Source organism: Tubulanus polymorphus, chromosome 3, assembly GCF_964204645.1.
Source record: "Tubulanus polymorphus chromosome 3, tnTubPoly1.2, whole genome shotgun sequence".
Lineage (NCBI taxonomy): Eukaryota > Metazoa > Nemertea > Palaeonemertea > Tubulaniformes > Tubulanidae > Tubulanus > Tubulanus polymorphus.
Genome location: NC_134027.1, coordinates 8,602,084 through 8,620,547, shown reverse-complemented (window position 1 = coordinate 8,620,547; position 18,464 = coordinate 8,602,084). Strand labels below are relative to the sequence as shown.

Sequence of the window (18,464 nt, the reverse complement as noted above, 5' to 3'; positions counted from 1 at the left end):
TGCAATCGTGGACGATTTACGAAAGTAAATCTTCAAACCAACCTTAAAAGTTTTATTTCTCAGTGTTTTCCACAATGAAGAGGAAAATTCAACGAATTTTTGCATAGCGTATACATGTATGTGTATGTATAAATTTTTATGTCACTGATGATTGTCAAATAGTTTATTATCAAAAGAACATGATAAGGTTGTTCATGTTATCAGATGTCCTTAGATCTCATATGAACGGATGCCTTTTTGGGGCGGTAGTTTAGAAAGTCTCACGAAAAAGAGTTGCCTTACACATCGTTGTCCCAGGCCGTGCGTAAGTTTGAAAGGTACATGTCAGTCATGAGCCAAAATCTTCCGTAGGAAATACGAATGTACTAAACACGAAATTCTATATGAAAAGAATTATTGAATTTATTTTCATAAATCAAACATGCCTTCATCACTGATAGCAGTATTAATAATGCCAGTGTGGTTATGAAATAGAGATATAAAATTCATCGGGAAAACATTTTAAAAGGTATACGAGTAACTGTACAAACAACGCATCCAAGCACAGTACCTACAGTATTCTCAGCATGATAATTGGTTGCAAATTGTAACAGCTTTTCGATGACTTCGGCCTCGACAATTTCTGTATTTCATAACAATCAATTTCAAAGGAAATCTCGCAGATCCCTGAACTAATATAGCACAGATTTCACTTCATCATCAAACTTAAAGTGTTCTTCTATTTATAAGAAATACATAGGTTTACTTATTAGGTCTTACAGCGTATACATGTATCTACATAAATGCGCATATCTACATAAGGTTGGAAAGTGATTAATCCCTGAAATCATTACCCAGTCCATTCGACGTATAAACTAGATAAACTAGATCTAGTTTGTACGTCCATGCGCAGTCTCAACGCACAATTACATAGCAGCCATTGAAATTCAACCAAACTAATTCACATTCAAAATACTCCTTCAAGTACAAGTATACTATAGATTACTGTTATAGAAATATACTTAATTACCACCATATGAAATTCTCTTTCCACAGTATCAAGTTAAAAATATACATACTTAACGCAAAACAATCTCTAGTTAGGGAACAGGCGGTCGCTCGAGTCTTAAGATGTACTTAAAGACTTGATTTTTCTAGAATGCTGATGAAACATTTCTCATTCCTATAAGAATATCTTAAAGACTCGATTTTTCGAAACATAACTAAAATGCAAATGAAACATCTCTTGTTCAATAACAATATCAAGTTAATAGTAATGATAAGAATATTAGTTGTTAGTTTCTCCTGTAGATGATCGCATGATCAAAATACAAACTCTTGAAATACATGATTCCGATTATAATATAACAAAACAGTAGCAGTAAGAGCCCAGGTCACTTCATCCTCACTTGTCAGGGTTTGGTTGCTGCGCACCGAAGCACACGCCAACACAAACCCTGGCCGCAAACCCTTTATTGGTCTATTACATTGCCCAAGATTTCTTGGGCGGACAGGTTGCCGCTCAGGCACCAGTCTATACATCTAGACTGGATGGCGTAATAGACCAATGAAGGGTTTGCGGGATGAGGATGAGGTCACTTAAGATATCTTAATGATGATTCTTTGCATAATATAGACATTTTGGACTATTGTTTCTGTATACACTGTCAGTCTTTTCCCTAATCTCAATCGAAGGTGTACACTTTGGTCGTTTGTGCTGGGTTACGGGATATTCATCGTTCACAAAAACAATCGCATTCAATCAATGAGGTGTAGCCTCGCCATTTCCTCGAGCATCAGGTCTGAAAAATAATCAAATGATTAAGACATTAATTCCATACGAAACGCAAATTACAATTAGTAGTGGAACCTCGTTACAACGAACTTCAGGGCAACAGGAAATCTGTTCGTCATATCCGATAGTTGGTAATACGCAGAGAGACGCAGTGGTAGAGTTGTTTTAGCCGCCAGTCACTGGTCTCGTCAATCCAGGGTTTATGGGATGGAACCCGGTGTCGAAGGTTCTTCATGAGCAGTGGCGTTAGAAGTGCAGCCACTGCAGCTGCGAAAGCCGTGCCAATAATTTACTGAATGACGTTTTCTTTTTGAATACCACGTTTTCAGTGAAGAAATGAAGTCAATTTGCGGCGGCAATATTAAGAGCCCGTCCAAAATCAGCATTCGGCCGCAGCAATAAAACATTGCTTCCAACGCACCTGTCGAGTCTCTCTCCAGTTGGGAAAAAGAAACATCAAACCCACAAATATTGCCCTGCGTGCCAGTGCTCAGTGGGTTGAGGGAATTTTTTAAAATTGAAAGTTATATGTGGTATGAAGTCATCAGAATTGTCTCGTACTTCGGGGGGAAATTTGAAAGGGTTTCAATAACCGATTAATCCTTATATCCGAGCTCGTTATTAACGAGGTTCTAATGTAACGTGGCAAATCGTAAATTAATCTACAACTTGCATCAAAAATTCAATGAATTCAATAATTCTGTATACGTTAATTGACCACTCACAGTGTGTGTTGACAATATCTAGTTTTATCATTAAGTATTATCTGTTATGATTTAGGTTGAAATTATTGATACACACACGTATAACTGCTGATAAAGGAAAACTTGCACATTTCACAACATGAATACGGGTAATGTGTTTGTATAGTTGAAATGGAGGATTTTGAAGCTATTCAAATTCTCGAATTGATGAACCAAGCTTATGTGAACACGGTGATGCAGCAAAGTATGACCGTCGACCAAGACAGAGAACTACTCGAGCCTTGGATGATGATACACAGTTCACAAACGTCACGACCGCCGTGGCCGCGGCAAGTAATCGCTCCCAAATGTGGATTTCCTTCGCGATGGACGTCCCGCGGTAGACTAAAAGGTTTCAGAGGAAGTGGACATCTCGTAAGAGCAGCGTTTCGTAGAAATCGCGTTAGAGACCGCCACATCGACGAAGGTAATGGATTTTTCACACTTTTTGAAAATAATTACAAAACAACAGACAGCTGGTAGAAAGACTATGCCATCCTCACTTGCCTCCAGCTGACACAAACCCTGACCGCAGTTCCTTCATTGGTCTATAACACTGCCCAAGATTTCTTGGGCGAACAGGGTTCAGTTTCACTAAAAAATTAAACTAAAATCTTTTATGATATCCCCGCTCCGTAAGAAATGGAAAACGACAAGCATTGTTTGAAGCAAAATAAACAAGACATGTAGATGATTGATAAAGGTCATTTATTAGTATAAATGACTGATGAAACTAAGTTTATTACAAAATTGTTGCTAATTGAAACATACATGTATATATTTAGCGAAAAGTTTGGCCACAAAATCGCCAAATAATTCATCATATGATGTGACAACATTCACAAATAAGTACACCCAATACGAATGTATACAATTTTCTACATAAGAAAAGGGGAGGGAATTAAGGGTGGGATAATGAATTGAAGTCAGTGAAAATAACGAAGTATCCTACTGTGCTTCTACGCTAATTGCCATTGGTTACTTCATGTATTCAATGAGGACAACAATTCAAACTTAACTGATTTAAGCTTAAACTCTATCATGAAACCAACCCCTGTTAGCGGCAGTCTATCTATTAAGCCAGTCAGATGTGTTGTTGTTTTTCATCGGCAGATTCGCTTTATCAAAACAACGCATCTGACTGCTAGATTTAATATATCCGACTATTTGAAAGAACAGGCTTAGAATTTAGCCTAAATTGCTACAAGGCATGAAACGAGTGAAAATAATTATTTTGTATTGAACATGAAATACTCATGGCAACGCGTAACCAGTGATAACAAGCTGTAGCGAATTCAAAAATGCTTTATTCCGTTCTATATTTGGCGGTTGCCCGGTCCCCTTTAGAACGGTTTAACTATGGCAGTGTCGACGCGGATTACATTATCCTCATCTAAAAACTCATACTATGTAGACTGCTATGCTTCCATATACGAAGACGGAAGTCAAATAAAATGGGAAAAAATGATAATTCCACTTATCTATAAACAGCCTATGAGTAATTGTGTACAAATTACTTCTCACCAGCGAAGTGGTTTCTTTTCTAGTATCTAGAGGTACGTATAATTAATATTCATTTGGTAGTGTTAACTTGCATGCAGTAGAGGTTGGTCTTGAAAATGATCAGAAAACTTTAGTTACAGAAAGTGAAGGATTTTTGAAGTTTTTAGCGTATTTCTCGCAAAATATTGCATCGTCCGTTCCTATCTTCTGGCCTCACCTCGAAAAAAAAGTACACTCTCGTAGGTATTACCGCTAAATTTTGTTGTACAATTTGACATAACACCTTGGCAAACAGCCAACCAACTATCGGAAACACATAGGTAAACCAAAAACAAATACATAGAAGATTAGACTTAGTCAGGATCATTTGGATACGATGAAATGAATTCAGTTATGAGAAATCCAGATAAAAGTATATTCTTCATAAACCTAGCACAGCGGACTGGACCGAAGATAATCTACGATTAGAAATCCATATCAAACTGATCCGGGTTATACAGATTTTGTATGAGAGAATACATTACAATCACAATGCCGGATACAGCGAGATCCGCACTGCACTTTTCAGCATTCACTACAGAAACAAAAGCGCTCTCAACTCTTTTCTAGCGAGTGTAGACATCTGTGCCACAAAACACCAAATGAATACAATGGAAAATATCACGCTGAATCAATACAGTTTATTACGATATACGCAGAAACAACATCAAAACAAAGAACGCTATACTCGTGTCTCTCGGTAGAGACTCAGTGCGTGTAGTTTTATCTCATAGATACATCTTCGAACGCACAGATTGCGCAGCACATACACACACATGTCAATCCTCTCGACGAAAGGTACGTAAAATGCGACGAAACTCCTAAATGGATCAGCGGTCACCTTTCTCAATAAGAGTATTCAGTTTCCATAGTAACCGTCTATGCGTATTCGATATTGGCTTAGTAAAAGAGATGCGTTGATATGCATCCATCCAACGCTGCTGCCGCCGATATACTGCCGAGTCTGATGACAATACGATTTTCTCGAAGCCGTTACAGAATTAACGATAGCACCAGCAGCGGTCTTATATAGGCGAAAGGATTATCGCGATCATACTGAGGACTGTTCAATCGAAACAGGTGGATCTACCTATAGCGTGAAATGGTTGAGATTTCCAGTGTTTTTGTTTGAACAGCAGGAGACAGGCAGCTGATCAGTCTGTCAATCTCAAACCTGAACTGAGACAAGTATCAGAGGCAGCATAGCTAAATTTTCCGCACTACACTACAAATCGCTTGATTCGGTTTTCTCTATCGCAATTTTCATCTAATTCGGACGTAATATTTGGTCCATTCAACCTGGAACCATGTAAACTGTTATTCATAATACGGATTTTACTTCATTCGGAGAAATCTGGGCAGTCCATAGTCGTCCGAATTAAGTGAGTTCTACTGTGGTACGAAAATTTAGCTATGATGACTTTTCTCTGCATTCATCATGTCATTGATGAACAAATTACAACAGGATATAGTTCAAACTACAACGTACGATCACCTTGTTAAATGACGTAGACTTTTCAAATTGTTATGTATTGAAATTTTTCAGACTTCGACGACGATGACAACCTGCTACCGTCCGAGAAATGGAAGCGTAGAGTAAGGGCTAAGCGAACGATGCGATTGACGTCGTCGACGACGCGTGACCGCAGCCGGTCGCGATCGGTCACGAAAACATCATCGCACGACAGACGCTCGCGTTCTAGAAGCCGACCGACGGAAAACAAGCACAACCGAAGCCGATCCCGATCGCAAGAAAGTTCAAGGGTAAAAATCGAAAAAAATTCGAACGACAAGAAAAAGCATCGCTCGCGAGTGAAATTAAATTCACTCCTAAGAATACTGTGAATTAAGGCTAAAAACATTACCTCGTTTCTCCTAATCGGCTGGTAAATCGCAATAAAATTTGTAATCAGTTGATTTCTATAGCTGCCGGGTCTGTTAATTTTAGCTCATTCATGATTTTTTAAAATGTAGTAGTGTACAGGGTAGGTAGATAGGCGGCAGGGAAGGTCAACTTTTAAGCTCAGCAGAAATGAGAAATAAGGTATCCATTTCTTTAGCCTAAATATTCCTTCAATTCATGTTATACATACAATATAATCACCACTGTATTGTTCTCGCAATCTGAAGGAAGGCCTTTTAGAGCCTATTACTAGAAACATTCAAATGTATCCCGGTAATTATCCGGCTTGTGCAGGTGTAGTGTTCTTAAATCTGTTTGAATAATATATTCACACATGCACAATCATCGATTTTCATTGTGTGCTTTGAGTCATCGACATTCAAGTATCTTAACGAATTCAGCCGATAAATATTCAAAAGCCGACATATCACCGAAAACGAAACTGATTATTCTCCTTTTTCTCAAAGAGAGGACGATCCGACGAAAAAGCGATCAAGAAGGAAAGCGAAGGCAGCAGCAGTAGCAGCACGGCGGACAGAATCAAGAAAGAACCAGGGTAAGCGACTGAGGTCTAGAAGTCCAGTCAAAGAATAATGCTATACATGTATATCTAATTCATCCAATTAATTTCCATATCACTCCATCCATTCACCCATCCATCCATATCTTATCATCATTATCATCCCTTAATAAAGGTATGGCCCTCGCATTTGCGATACAGCCTTGAGGCTTTGGGTCAGTCCTTCATAGAACCATCTCCTACTTAATGTATTAAATTAGTATTTTCATTATGTATTTAATAATTCTTGTCTCTGTATTATTGTATATGTTCTATGTAAATAAAATATCAATCAATCAATCAAAAGAGCCGAACTAACACAGGGTCCCTACAGATCAGCCATTCCAGGATACAGGTATAAGTAGTTTTCAAGGTGTTTTAAATGAGAACATTTCAAATTTCGAGAAGTGCATCACTTCCATTTCCCAATTACAGAAGACTCCTTCTTAATCGGTACTATTTATCTTGGTAAACCATTAATTCTGTTGTCTTGTAAACAAATCTTTTCCCTTAACATTACTTAAACTCGGTTTCTAATTTGGTAAACACCTAATTGGGTAAAAACAAAGCATGGTCCCGAGTGTACCGATTAAAGTGTAGTTTACCGTACAACTACTAACTAGACAAATATTTCTAGACACCTATTTCTCAAAATTGAAGGATTTCTTGGGGAGTTTTGGACATTTAGCTCAAATTAGAGGAGTTTCAAGCACTTTTAAAAGCAATTTCTGTTTATAAGGAGTTTTTAAGGAATCAAGGAGTTGTAGGGACCTTGTTACAAATGGCCATTCTCTGGTTTTAACTGCATCAGACAGTAATTGCTATTCCTGAAACAGATGGTGTTCACTCAAATGAACTAATACTGAAAAACTAGGCGCTCATTGTAATATTTCAGAAGCGATTCACATAGCAGAACGAGTTCGCCGAGGTCGTCATCTTCATCGACAAGAGAATCGCGAAATTGCCAGTCGTCGTCATCGCGGCAGTCGCCGTCGTACGGCAGCAGAAGGACGACGTTGTCGCCGACGCATCGAAGCGGTCGCTACCACGAGCGCCGTACGCATTCGCCACGATGTCCGCAATCATCGCGATACCACCACCACCACCACCGCCACCGTACCAGCAGCGGCGGTACTCGCAGCGGCGATAAACCAGACAATAACGGAAAGCTCGTCGCGTCGACATCGACCGTCGTGACGAAACCTACAACCGGCAACGACGACGCGGACAACAACGCGAAACAAGTCGACAACAACATCGACTTGTACAAGATCATCGAGAACTATCGCAGTCAGACGCAGCAGGGCAGCACCGTTACTAGTCCTCTATCGTCCGGTCAACGCAGCTTCGACGCGAGTCCAACGACAGCTCGACTCGCCGATAACAACAATATAGCGATGGCGTACAATACGGAAATCTTGAGCGACGATTCGCTTGAGTCGTCGAGTTCGAATTGTCTCAGCGATAATATCAAGTTGGACTTGACGACCGAAACTTCGAGCAACAACAGCAAACAGCCGGTTACAACCGCGTCGACTGAGCGTTGTCACAGCGATGAACGATCTCAACGACAAACGTCTCTTCCCATTGTGGCTGCAAGCAACAAATCATCCGAGATTTCTTTGTCGCCATGGCAACGAGTTACCAGCGCGAGTTGTGCAGCCGAAATAGTACCTGCGGCAAAAAGCGGTGATCGGCAATCTTTCGAAATTAATGGAAACGAAAAGGATTCGGTTCGCGTAAATGGCGTAACTGTTAGTGAAACTAATGACTCAAAATCGAGCAGCGCCTTGTCTCATAATCTCAACATTCCTAAAGATACGGCAAAACCAGGTAAGTGCAAGGAATGAACACAAACACAGCTCCGACCCCGGAAAGGAAAGGACCAAGCACTTTCTTTTTAAGAATCTTTCCAATCGTTTTAAGAACCTATTCTTCTTTTATAAGCTGAAAACGGTTTGCAGCACCAAAAACGAGAAACTGTCACCACGAAAACAATCCCGTATGTCAACGGTAACGCGAAAACAGTATCCGAGGAAGGCTTGCAATCCATCATGATGAAAAAACGTCAAATCGAAAAGGTACAGTAAGAAAGAAATGATTCAAAATAAATATAGAAAAGTAGCGATGAATTCGAATTCTTTCGGTTGCATTCAAATGAAATTATTCAAATGATCTCAAACCAATTCGAATCCAACACAATCATCACATGAAATTTCAGAAAAAGTTCTTTCTACAGTCACTTACAAGCATCTTTTCGATTTCAAACAGGCCTATAAACAGGATTGCGAAACGTTTGCGACCGTAGTGAAAATGCTTGTCAGCAAAGACTCGAGACTGGAGGAAAGCATAGAATATAGTCTGCGCGAAAACCTCAGAGATATCGGACAAAGGTGCGTCAAAGAGCTTCAAGACTATGTGGACAAAGTCAAGCAAAAAGATGCGTGTCAAAATCATCAATGAAATATAGGAACTCAATGATCTCCTTCAAATGACCTGACTCTTTCCATATGACGCAGCTTTTGTCATAAGCAGGGCCGCACCTAGAAAAATTGGTAGGCCAGGGTCCAGATAAGAAGAGGCATTTTCATAGGCTAATTAGCCGGAACCCTCTCCCGGTGTTAGATATTCGTGAAGAAATACATCTGAAAATGTGCAATTTCCAAAAAGATTAGTGTCAAATTTGCAGAACGACCTCTAGCTTGACGATAAGGGCAACCTCAGTTGGAGGACAGGAGTCCCAACCCTGGGACCACCCCCTAGATCAGCCCCTGATAAAATAAAATATACTGAGGGAAGCGGGCTTGCTGCTATGAATAATTAGTAAACCACATTTTGAAAACCTCTACCTTCCACCATCTGTAAAGGCTCAAAAGGAACCTCAATCTCAAGGGAAAGGAACGGAATTATTCTAAGCCTTTTACACCATTCAAACCCAGACAGGAGGAAATGTAACCATATGCAAATGTATACAGTAGGTATCCCTTAAACAAGTTTCCTAAAAATAATTCCCTTCTTCAGACTACAGGTATATATTTTATCAAAATCTTTATCAGTAATTCTAGTAAAATTACTTTATTCTTCGCATTCTTCATTTTCTCAAAGAAATCAGGGCAATAAGCGGATACATTCAATGTATCGCTTGTAAGTTGGTGTAACCTTAAATTTTCATACTGTGCATATTACGGTAGACTGCTAAAAAGTCAGACCCGATCTAGTCAGATTATTTACCAAATTATATCAAGGACTACTTTAAAAGAATTTTCTTATATATACATGTATTTCCTAGTAGAAATTAAATTAGCGATTCACACTGCGTTTATTCGATGGTCATTTGTACATACCGTACAAAATATCCGGCTTGAGACACGCTAACAATTCGCAAATGCCTACTAGGAAATAAACTGTATGCCATGGAATGAATAAGTGTATTTCCTTAAATTTCGATATGAAAACTACAATATCATCGAAATTGGATGCATGATGAAGGCATCAAATTGTCCAGGCAATAATTTTATTACCATAATTTTATATTTATCAAGTCTACAGGAAAATTTTCATTGAAAATTGGTTTAAGATTCAAACAGGAATTTGGCCAAATTGAATAGGATTCGAGAGATCCTACTTGAGAGCGGAGGGTACTGTTACGGTATATTTGATATACAATGAAAATGGCTATTAGTTTCAAATATCTGCTTACGAAAAATTTTAATTTAGTTATGCTTTCAAATAGATTTTATACTATGTAATGTGCATTGTACGTTTGCGTTCGTAAAGTTAAAGTGATGAATTTATATATTTGTATACTTTGCAAGTGTTACTGTCCTGTTCAAGTCAATTCAAATGGAGGAAGCTAATTTGATGCATTTACAAATCTTATCAGGCCTTATCTAACCTAGGATGGAATCAATTGAGATTGCTGGTCATAAAATCCTGGACCGTTTAACCACAACACACAGCACATAAATTTTCGATGAGATGATGTAATTAAGAGCAAATGATTTTCACAGTCTGGAAAATCCAAATCCTAGCTCAGACAGGTCTATGAGGCGCAAGAACTTCCTGCAAAATTGATGGCTTTCAATGTATGTGGATAAAAAAGAATTGTATTTTTACACATTTCTGTCGGGTTCTGTCTGTTCTGTCCGCAGTGCAGTTATTCATGAAATAGAGAGAATATATTATATGAACTAAATGAAAAATAAATATCAACCTTTCGATGTTTATTCCGCCTTCTTTTTCTTCTTCTTTTTCTTTTTATCCGTTTTCTTCTCTGCAAAGGTAATAAGAGAGAAACATCAAAATTTGAATATGGTAATTTTCTTAGATCAGTCTCATGAACGAGGTATTGGCACTAGTGTCAATGTCGCTAGCATCTACTATGGTACAATATATTCATCATGCTTCATCTGAGTTAAGACTTCAATTCCATTCGTGAAGCCCTAGCATCCAAACACAAAATACACATTTAAGACAACACACTACCTTGTGAATCCGCAGCATTAGCTTCCAGCATATCTCTCTCCTTAATCTTAGCAGCTTTCTCATTCTCATCCTTATTTTTGTCCTTCTGCTTCTTTTCTCCTTTACTTTCTTTCTGCTTTTCTACTTTATGTTTATTCTTATCTTCTTTATCTTTTCTTTTCTTCTTTTTTGCTTTTTCTTGATCAGCTACAGGAGTCGGTTTGGGCTTGGTCGTCTTATGAGTTATCTCTACTTTAGCATGCTTTTCAGGCAGAGTCGTACTTGCTCCTTCAGCTAGAGATTAAAAATCATTATCAACCTAGCAAATATTCAGACATACTACATGTCTCTACTGATCTCAATGGCAAATGCCAACATTCATCTAGTTCCAACCTGCACCATCTAACCAACAAAGAAAACAGGTTTCGTATTATCCAAATCTTGATTGACATAAATATCTCACATGCTGGAAATCATTGTAATAAGAAGGTTTCAATTTAAACAGAATTTTTCAAGTTCCAACTGTATTTCACATACTAACCTGCAGATGTTGAAGCCCTTTTACGTTTTTTCACTGGTTGATCAGGCGTCTTAGTTGGTTTATCTATGGATACAGATAAATAAGATAATGAATCATGGCAATGTTAATCAGTACTGGCTGAAATTACGAAACCGAAATCTATTGCAAATACACACCTGATCCAAATGCAACGTGGCGCTGTTTCAATCCGGCTGGAATATCATAACACATTTTCGGCTTCACCTTCGGAAGTTTGGCCTCCGGAACATCTATCTTCTCCGTAATAGAAATGATTCCTTTGAATTGATGCACTGTCAACAAGGAAAAACTACATGGGTTCTAGTAAACAGAGAAAGAGATCAACAAATTTCAAATATTTCAATCACTACAAATCAAAGCGTACCAGGTTTTAATTGCTTGGAATGTTTGCCACTTGGTAAAAGCAACGTTGAGTTCTAAAATGAGAAAATAAATCGAATGAGTTCGTTCGGTAACTATGCTTAAAATTTTCATAGCCATGATTTAGATGAGTAGGCTAATTAAAAATAAAACATTCATATATTGCATGTTAAGAGTTGATTTTCATACAGAAATTTCGAAACATCAATAATTCATATTTCACATGACAAATTTAAACAATCTAGTTCATTAAATTCTCAACTCATAAACTCAAGTTCTATGATTAAACAATCCATTTAAACAATCTAGTTCAACGTACCACAGCCCCTCGCATTTTATTTGCCTCAAATTCTCCGCTGTTCTGAAATGTTCGAATGAAAGCATAATTTTTGCAGTTTGAAAAAGCAGTGTTTAAAATCGATTAGCGTGTATCGGAATTGATTACAGTAAACCTTGCATAAGTCAGATCTTTTGGGACCAAGAAAAATCTTCCGACAGAATAAGTCAGATTTCCAAACTTTATCCGAAAACTACGCCTTGAGAATTAATTTCTGTAAATGGATTTTCCGACTTCGATCCGACTTATGCAAGGTTTACTGTATTCATTTAACGGTTTTTTCATTACGTTATCAAATACTTACTTCGAGGGTAATTGTTTTTCCGGTGGATAAGGAGACATTGTCTAATGCTTTGATATCGAACTAAAAAACAATTGCAAACTGGTATATCAGTAAGATAGAAAATCGCTACATGCACTGATGGGGTTGTTCGAATTTAAACTCTAGGGCCCAGTTTTATTGACGTATATTATCTTTAACCCAGAGCTTGACTCATTTTCAATTAAGTTAGCCAAAACTGAGCCTAAGTTCAAATCCAGTTTATTGTTTATCAATTAAAAATAAACACAACGAAAATTGAAAAAGCGTGATGAATTTAACAGCTAATACTTACATTAATGGGAACTCGTATCAGCCATAAATCAGAATGCTCATCCATATTTTCAACAGTTAGTATATCAGATTTTTCTGACAAACTCTCAAAATCGTCTGGACAGTCATACCTGAATAACATAACGCAATCAATAAATGAATGATTATTAGAACATTACCTATCCGCAGGGATATCACAGTTACAGGGAAAATTAAAAGTATATTTGTAATGTCTTCACGGTCTTTAAGGTGTTCATGGCTAACAAAATCAATTTGACGGTAAGTCAACTTAGCAACACAAGGAAGAAATTAATTGGTCATTAAGGGAAGCATCCCATTCTACAAACAGAATCAGCTTCAGTTTGATTTCAAATCAGGCGCTACACCCAACAAGGGTTTACTAAGTTCAACAATGAACACTGAAGGATATTTCACAGCAAACATTGCAAATTAAATTCAGAATAAGGCTTAAGAAAATTAATACCTTGTTTCTGCTGAGCCTAAAAGACCCGGCCAGCCACCTATATACCCAGAAACACAACTTTTTTCTAAATCATGACCAAGCTAACTTAAACTGACCCAGCACTTACAGAAACAAACTGATTAAAAATCTTATCGCAGTTTACTATTTACGCCGCTGATTAGGAGAAACAAGGTATCAGTTTTGTTTAGCCTACAGTCTGAACATAGACGTACTTAGTTTTAGGATCTAACTGCGTCAATGGATGCGTAATATGGATGTCGTCTTCATCAATCAATGACGATTTTAATTTCTTCGATGGAGATTTCGAAGGCGACATGTCCCCGCCACGTTTCAACGTTGATTGGTTTTCCGGTGCAGTATCATTTTTGTCTGAGTCATCGCTGTCACTGCTTCCATCCCTCGAGTCACGAAACCTTGAATCCTGAATAGTCGCAGCAGGCGTTGGTATTTTCGATGGGGCTGCATCATCAGAGTCGGAATCTGATTCCGATAAAATTTCTTTGGATTTGTAAGTTTTTTTCGGTGTCATCGTGTCCTTCGATTTTTGGATAACAGCCTTCCTTGGTGAAGATACATTCATTGAATTTGCATTCGCAGCTTTCTTCGGTGACATCTGTTTTACTGGTGATGATGCCAGTTTACTTGATTCTGATTCCATAACAGGTTCTTTTGATTTTTGGAATTCAGCCTTTTTCGGTGAAGCACCATTATTCAGGCTTGTAGACGCAACTTTCTTCGGGGACAACTGCTTAACTGATGTTGTTGATGCGGGATTTTTAGGCTCTTCTTCGTCTGAACTAGAATCCGATTCCATAACATTCATCGGTTTTGAGGCAACTTTCTTCGGTATTATCAGTTTTGCGGCAGGAAGTTCCTGCCCTTTTGGGGGTAAGTCATCTTCATTTGAACTTGTCTCCGATTCGGAAAGAGGTACTACAGGCTTAACGAATCCAGTCTTTTTTGGCGAGGCAACAGTGTTCGAATTTGATTTAACCAGGTTAACAGATTTTTTTGGTGGTTCCTTTTCACCTTCATCTTCTGAACTGCTAGAACTTCCCGAATCTGATTCGATCGCGGCTGTCTGAGAAGTAGGTTTTTCCAACGACGATTTACTTTTTTGGGGTGACTTATCCAAAGAAACTTTAACCGGTTCTTGCGCCGACGATGACTTAATGGGTGACGCTTTTTTATGATTGATTATGTCTTTTGAAATACTGAGGTCGGCTTCGCCTTCACTAGATTCTGATTCTGACGAACTCACTGGTTTGTATACCGGTACCGGTGCTGGCTTTTTTATTGGCGACAAAATTTTCTGTTTCACTGGTGTACGTTTTGTCACAGATTCTAGTTTTATTTTTCCAGCACTAATGACTGGGGCCTGCTCCTGACTATTTTTCAATTTCTTACTCTTCTTTGAAGCACTTTTCATACGCGCAGTCACCGAGTCAGCTATCGCTGTTAAATCATCATTCACGTTTGTATCCTCTTCATCAGATGACGATAGTAATTTGAACTCAGTCACTTTCTCTGGCCGCACTAGTTTCAATTTCGTCTGCTTTTTCGTCCTGCTCGCCTCTGTGAGACTAGTGTTCTCAACTTCACTGAGGTGAACATCGCCTTGCTTGTTGAATATCGGCGAGACATTTGCTACAGACTTCTTTCTTGATTTCTTTTTCTTTTTGTCGGAAGTAGGCCTAACACTAATAGGCGTACGGAGGGGACTAAATCCTTGGAAGTCATTCATTATTACCTGAAAAATACCGAAAGATGAAATTGCTCATTTCAAATTACTCATGTTTGAAACTCATTTAAGGTGGTCAAATCACAATAAAAGCAGTCGGATATTAACAGAGATGACCTGTGAAGAATACAGTATACACTATTCTAATTCTATTTTTGGGAATTTAGGCTCTCCCCAAATCCAGGGCAGGCCTAGCATTTTGGTTGATTTCTGACTGATTTAATGCTTGTTTAAGACTTTGCTCATAACGTATAAATTGATACATACTCGACGGAATACAAGAGTGAGACTGTCAATCACAGAAATGTATACTTTGTATACAATTTCAAATCAAGACTCCGCGCACATGTATTCACGCAACGGCTTCAGATATTGGAGCCAAATATAACCGGATTCGAACCCATAAACACGAATTATTATTGTTGCATTCAACATTTTAATCATTATAACTAGTAAGTAAATATGGCCGCCTTTATCATCGAATTTTCATTTTTATTCAGCTAAAATCTAGTTTATGCAGAGATAAGCTCATTGATGTAAAAGATAATGGGTCAAGCGTCGTCAAGAGCTGCTAAAAAAGTCGTATCTCCCCTTTACAATTATTGGTATGGTGGGAATAGTGGCCAGGAAGACGATGAACAATCGGATGTTGGTGCAGGTGGTGCCCCCTACTACTGGCGTACTGCTGTCACACCATTTGTTTATAAAAGGAAAAGGTATACGAATTTCATAGCCCAGTTTTCAAGATATCAGAACTGCTGGGGAATACACATATAGACCTCGGTTTTCTAGTTTCCTTAATAATGGAAATGCTAATGGGAAACTGCCCAAATTATTGGTTCACTATCTCAAACAAAAAATGGGAATATTGCTGATTTCCGAAAAATGCAAAAGCTGAGTTACTGCTGCATGGAAACAAATCGAGACATCGAAACAGATAAAAGATATCCTGAAAGGTCCGAATGACCCTCTCTTGTTGACTTACATTTTGGGGCACCCCAACGTGGCGAACCTTTTGAAATGGCAAGAAATTTTGGTGTACTCCAAGGCTATTTGATGGCTGTCATGAGGGAAAAATTCATATTTTTTAAAAAGAATTTTTTATCCTAAAATTATGAGCGCACCTAAAGAAATTTAGGAAAAGACCACTCCCCTGTTCCTATGGAATTCTTTGAATTAGGGGCTCTGTAAGGTTGAACAAGCTATTGGCCAAAAAGCAATTACTGGAATAAAGCCTACCTTGGCGAAAAGTCCAATTTTGAAAAGTTGATTTTAAATTCTGTTGCAGTTCGTTATACATTGATGAAGACGGTGACCTAGCAAATGAATTTTATGAAGAAGTTATGTATGAAGAAGAGGAAGAAGGAATATTTAGAACAACAATGCGACGAATTTTGCATCATTTGACGCCTTTGGTAAGAAAAATGAGAAATTGGATCATTTTAATGAAAAACCCCAGCTATTCCTTCAGTGTTATATGACAGTAGTGAACCCACAAGATGATTTTAAAAGGCTAGGCACCGTTCAAAGATTATGTAACATTTTGGGGAAAATTTTGATACCCCTTGTAACAGCGGTAACAAATTTTGGCCACAGTGTAGGCTATCACAGTGTATCTAAGGCTCAGCTGGAATGGGGTCCTGTAGAGGCTGACCTGTAGCGTTCGGATTCTTGATGAGATTTGTGATATTGCATATGTTTTACAGTTCCAGTTAAGTAAAGCATTATCATTAGAAAATGGTCCAACTAACTTCACTCCTGTCCTGATTACACTCCAAAAAGGTTGTTCAAGAATTTTCGAGAAACCCCGGGGCCTTTCCTTGTAACAATCTGTAACAAACTTTTTGACACTTCCCATCCCCAACTCTCTTTCAAGGGTTGCAGTAGATACCAGCATAGAGGTCTTGCACAACCAGAAGTACAAATGTACTGCCTGACAAGATCCCAAGTTCTGCAATGTTTTCTCAAAGAAAAATAATTAGATTACATTAGTGTTTCTGTGCAAGTGCAGTTTCACTAACATTGGCCTGAAATGCTTCCAATTTTGAAAATTTTCTTGGAGGGACCAACACCGATGGGGCTCGCTGTTGCCTGCTTCACCATCAAATAAGTTCCGCTTACTGCGTACTGGCCTGCCAACTGAAAAAGCACATGGCTACAATGCTTCAGTATATACATCACATTGATCATGGTTCTCATTTCTGCCTTACTATTTTCATCTGTTGCAGGGATACATTGATTTGCCGCACCCATGTCTACACTATAACATGCCAGTGATACTATGTGAAACGCCCGCAACCTGTAGATGATTACCACAAGCAAATATCGCCATCTCATTTCACCACTTACGGATACCTATATCAAATCGAGACATCAATATCATGTAAAAATCTGTACGAATGGAGTGTTTTCAAATCGATGAAATGTATTTATTTTGGATATATGTTCGAGATGCCCATAATTCTTATCAGTGAAGAATGACCGAAACGTGATTTTCTGTTGTTGGAGTTATTGCGTTCATGAAATCAAATTATAATACGTTCTGTATGCGCGTGCGATTAATGTAATCTAGAGAACTTTTTCTAGTCATTTTAGTAATTTGGTGTGGACAATTTCGACACTGACCAGATCAGACACTATGGATCACTTAGGCTGTGTGCGTATATGTAGTGTATATAGGGATTTTTGTTAAACTTTGTTGTAAAATAAATTGTAAATTATTAAGAAAATTGACTTTCTGTTTCTGTTCGTTAATGACAAGTAAGTCAAAGTTCTCCCCAGGTGAGGAATAATTGTTGAAGATTCTGAAAACTGTTTAGGGATGGAAGCACAGGGACCTGACACCAGTGTTGAGGAGGTAACGTTGGAGATTATCCGCCGAAAACCCGCATGAGGTATTTTACGCGTTAGGAGGTGGCGACGTCTGGCGGTGCCAATCGCTGATTGGCTGAATGTGTCGGCCATGTTTGTTTTGCGCTACGATTCAAAACTACAGAAGTGGTTAATTGCTCATCATAACTCGACAAAATCAGCTATTTACATTTGTTTGTTGTTATAAAACAACTAGCCGTTATTTGGAATACGTGTTGAAGAATGCTAAGAATGGATACTACTGGGTCAGAGAGCCCGAAATGTCGCAGATCACCTAGATTATTGCGACGGTAAGTAAATCTCGCTCGCTCGTTGCTTTTTTGACCTCTCTCTGTCTGTGTCTGTTGTTGTTGACTTCTTCGATCGAGAGTCGAGAGATGATGATAGATGATTTAACGATTCTGTCTGATCGATTCTTCGGCCTTTTCCAATTCTCTATTTAAATTCCAGCAGACGTAAGCTATGTTTTTTCTCTTTGTTTTGGCCTGCCTTGCCGGTCTTTTGTATATTATTTTGCTACATTTTGTAGGCTATT

The 18,464-nt window shown here is 38.4% G+C and overlaps 3 protein-coding genes across 5 annotated transcripts; 2 read left to right on the top strand and 1 right to left on the bottom strand.

Moving 5' to 3' along the window:
* Window positions 1-428: 428 nt before the first annotated feature.
* On the bottom strand, window positions 429-15,433 carry LOC141902873 (uncharacterized). The gene is made up of 11 exons (XM_074790796.1): window positions 15,326-15,433; window positions 13,530-15,067; window positions 12,856-12,964; window positions 12,546-12,605; window positions 12,224-12,265; window positions 11,909-11,960; window positions 11,682-11,816; window positions 11,527-11,589; window positions 11,007-11,279; window positions 10,735-10,794; window positions 429-1,781 (listed from the first exon to the last, which is right to left on the bottom strand). Exons 2-10 carry the CDS (start codon window positions 15,059-15,061, stop codon window positions 10,745-10,747), a joined length of 2,316 nt encoding a protein of 771 aa, XP_074646897.1. The 5' UTR covers window positions 15,062-15,067; window positions 15,326-15,433; the 3' UTR covers window positions 429-1,781; window positions 10,735-10,744.
* On the top strand, window positions 2,601-10,747 carry LOC141902874 (uncharacterized). 3 transcript variants are annotated; one of them, XM_074790797.1, is made up of 6 exons: window positions 2,601-2,944; window positions 5,606-5,823; window positions 6,430-6,518; window positions 7,417-8,354; window positions 8,469-8,602; window positions 8,793-10,747. In XM_074790797.1, exons 1-6 carry the CDS (start codon window positions 2,650-2,652, stop codon window positions 8,982-8,984), a joined length of 1,866 nt encoding a protein of 621 aa, XP_074646898.1. In that variant the 5' UTR covers window positions 2,601-2,649; the 3' UTR covers window positions 8,985-10,747. The 3 variants fall into 3 exon arrangements, with proteins under 3 accessions (XP_074646898.1, XP_074646899.1, XP_074646900.1); XM_074790798.1 differs by lacking the exon at window positions 2,601-2,944 and adding an exon at window positions 4,347-4,857; XM_074790799.1 differs by lacking the exon at window positions 2,601-2,944 and adding an exon at window positions 5,333-5,441.
* Window positions 15,434-15,509: 76 nt separating the features above from the next.
* On the top strand, window positions 15,510-17,747 carry LOC141902876 (tumor suppressor candidate 2-like). Its single transcript, XM_074790801.1, has 3 exons — window positions 15,510-15,774; window positions 16,347-16,473; window positions 17,287-17,747. Exons 1-3 carry the CDS (start codon window positions 15,605-15,607, stop codon window positions 17,365-17,367), a joined length of 378 nt encoding a protein of 125 aa, XP_074646902.1. The 5' UTR covers window positions 15,510-15,604; the 3' UTR covers window positions 17,368-17,747.
* Window positions 17,748-18,464: the final 717 nt, after the last annotated feature.